The sequence below is a fragment of the Anomaloglossus baeobatrachus genome, chromosome 9 (assembly GCF_048569485.1).
Source record: "Anomaloglossus baeobatrachus isolate aAnoBae1 chromosome 9, aAnoBae1.hap1, whole genome shotgun sequence".
NCBI classification, from domain to species: domain Eukaryota; kingdom Metazoa; phylum Chordata; class Amphibia; order Anura; family Aromobatidae; genus Anomaloglossus; species Anomaloglossus baeobatrachus.
The window spans coordinates 50,353,249-50,356,434 of record NC_134361.1 but is presented as its reverse complement, the minus strand read 5'-3'; the positions used below and the strand labels follow the sequence as shown (position 1 = coordinate 50,356,434).

General features: G+C 39.5%; 1 protein-coding gene across 1 annotated transcript; it reads right to left on the bottom strand.

Moving 5' to 3' along the window:
- Positions 1-1,756: 1,756 nt before the first annotated feature.
- On the bottom strand, positions 1,757-2,719 carry LOC142251817 (olfactory receptor 6J1-like). Its single transcript, XM_075324866.1, has one exon. It carries the CDS (start codon positions 2,717-2,719, stop codon positions 1,757-1,759), a length of 963 nt encoding a protein of 320 aa, XP_075180981.1.
- Between the last annotated feature and the right edge of the window lie 467 nt (positions 2,720-3,186).

Below are 3,186 nucleotides of genomic sequence, written 5' to 3'. Positions count from 1 at the left end.
TTGTAAGAGCCAGAACTCTTAATGGTTGGTAGGGGATCAAATACTTATTACTCTCTGCAAAATGCAAATAAATTTATATAATTTATACAATGTGATTTTCTGGATTTTATTTTGGATATTCTATCTCTCGCTAGACTGTTGATGTCTTTGTCAGTGGCAAACTTACAAAATCAGCAAGGGATCAAATACTTATTTCCCTCACTGTAATTTTAGTAACCCTAATTGACCTAAAACAGGAAAGTTTTATTCTAATTTCATGTCAGATAGTGAGACAAGTATGCATATGTGTCTTTTTAGATAGTGTATGTAAATGTATGGTTTCATCTGTATCATTTCCTTTACAATTCACAAATGCTTGACTTTGTGTTGGTATATTCCACAAAATCCTAATAAAATACATTTATGTTTGTGGGTATAATGTGGAACATTTCTCAAGCTATGATTTTATGTTTGTGGGTGTAATGTGAAAAAATTTGGAAAATTTCACAAGCTATGATTACATTTTCCTGACACTGTAAGAAAAGCATAATAATAGTAATAACACAATGATTAGCTGCAAAGTTGTAACATATCCATGATTCACACTGAATGCCTTTGTGTGAGTAGACTCTCCCATGTATTCTATAACATGCATTATGCTTCCCCTGCCTCCTGCTTGTAAAATCTGTCAGGGAGAAACCTATCACAAGCAGGAGACAAAAGGTAGACGTAAGCGGCATCACATAAAATACAGTAAAGGCCGCTTTACACGCTGCGATCTCGCTAGCGAGAGTACCTGCCCCCATCGTTTGTGCATCACGGGCAAATCGCTGCCCGTGGTGCACAACATCGCGCGTAGCCATCACACGTATTTACCTGCCTAGCGACGTCGCTGTGTCCGGCGAACCGCCTCCTTTCTAAGGGGGGCAGTTCATTCGGCGTCACAGCGACGTCACTAAGCGGCCACCCAATAGAAGCGGAGGGGCGGAGATGAGTGGGACGAACCTCCCTCCCACCTCCATCCTTCCTCATTGCCGGCGGCTGCAGGTAAGGTGAGCTTCCTCGTTCCTGCGGTGTCACACATAGCGATGTGCGCTGCCGCAGGAATGACGAACAACATCGTACCTGCTGCAGCAACGATAATTGGGAAGGGACCCCCATGTCACCGATTAGCGATTTTGAACGTTTTTGCGACGATTCAAAATCGCTCATAGGTGTCACACACAACGACATCGCTAAAGCGGCCGGATGTGCGTCACAAATTCCGTGATCCCCAATGACATCGCTTTAGCGATGTCGTAGCGTGTAAAGCGGCCTTAACACTCTGCTTTATGAGTCAATGGACAGCAAGTTTATGTAACTTATCTATCATTGCTGTCATTACATAGATCTGAAAACAGGGAAAGTGCTGCAGGAAAAAGTAGAGAGCAGCAGGCTAAACCAATAATGAGAGTAGAGGTGTCTTTGACTATCTCAGACTCTGTAGACACCGCAACCAAACTGCAGTCACAGATTACAGCTGTGCCCAGATGGACCTGAGATAAAATATCTTGAACGTCCATGTATAAATTTACATTTAATTTTATATTTTTTTAGCTCTTGACTAAACATTTGCTTTGCCTAAAATGCAAATAATACCATGATGAAAAGTATGCGAGAGTCTGACAATGCCTCCTGGTCATCTTTGGATCAGACCTTTATACAATCCACAAACTTATACCCAACAGACCAGATCTTTAACCTATCTTCTAAATATCAATCTTATATACACAATCTTTCACCCTTTATAAAAGAAATGCAAAATATTCAGTTTCATAGCAGTTTTCTTCATAGCCTGAATCACTTCTTGATTCCTCAAAGTATAAATCATGGGATTCAGAAGAGGAGTCACTATGGACGGGATGACAGAAACTATTTTATTCAAGTGCAGGAGGCCGCCGGTACTGGGTCGGACAAACATGAAGATAATAGTACCATAAAATAATAATACAACAATCAGGTGTGAGGCAAAAGTAGAAAATGCTTTCCTTCTCCCACTTGCGGTTGGAAGCATCATCGTTGTTCGGATTATGCATATATATGACACAATGATTAAGAAAAAACAGCCTAAAATTATAAACAAACTGAGACAGAAAAAAAGTTTTTCGATACTTGTTGTGTCTGAGCAAGAGAGCTTGAGTAAAGGGCCAAGATCACAATAGTAATGGTCAATTTGATTTCCACCACAAAATGTAAGGCTCGAAATCTGTAGACATGGAACCACAACTGCCGCAAAGCCACCAACCCAGGATCCAACGATGAGTAGGGTGCAAAGCTTAGGACTCATGATGCTTAAGTAGCGCAGTGGATTGCATATGGCCACATACCGGTCATACGCCATTACCGTCAGGAGAATGATTTCTGTTGCACCAAGAGAAAAGTGGAAGTAAAACTGTGTCATGCAACCGGCTGAAGAAATAGTCTCTTCTCTGGTTTTAAGAGACCAAAGGAGTCGTGGGACAGTGACGGAAGGATACCAGATCTCTAGAAATGAGAGTCCACCAATAAAAAAGTACATGGGTTTATGTAGACGTCGCTCGGTTTTTACAATGAAAATAATGAATATATTGGCCAATATGGTGACGATATAAATAATAAATATAATAATGAAAAGGTAGAATCCTGTCTCTTTCATTAGAGAAAAACCCAAAAGAAGAAATTCGGTTACAGCAGTCTCATTTTTCTGTTTCATCATCAACATTTTGAGCTTAAGAAAAAGCAAACACGTTAGAGATTAAATAATATAAATTGATTCTCTAATCTATAAAACATAAGATCTAAAAAAAAAAATTTCACAAAACAACTTCTGAAATTTTTAAAATGATGGATTTCAAAAATTTCCCCCAAACCGGTATAGATTTCAATAAACTTGACCTTCTTAGTGTGTTGTAATTATAATTTTATTTCCAGTGCCCAATGGAAAACAAGTCTTACTAGTGCATGTTTTTAAAGGAACAATAAATCATAGGTGTCTTCATTTATAGATCTAGTTAAATTAAAGAATTTCCATGCAAAGCTGTCCCCAAAGGTTGGCGATGGAGTAAAGCCAAAGAGTGGACATAGACGAGTCAAAACTGAAAGGTACAACCACCTCCGCAGAAGCCACCAGATCCCATTAAAAGTCAGAAGGCTCCATTGTCCACTAACGATGTCCAAGGTGTGATATAC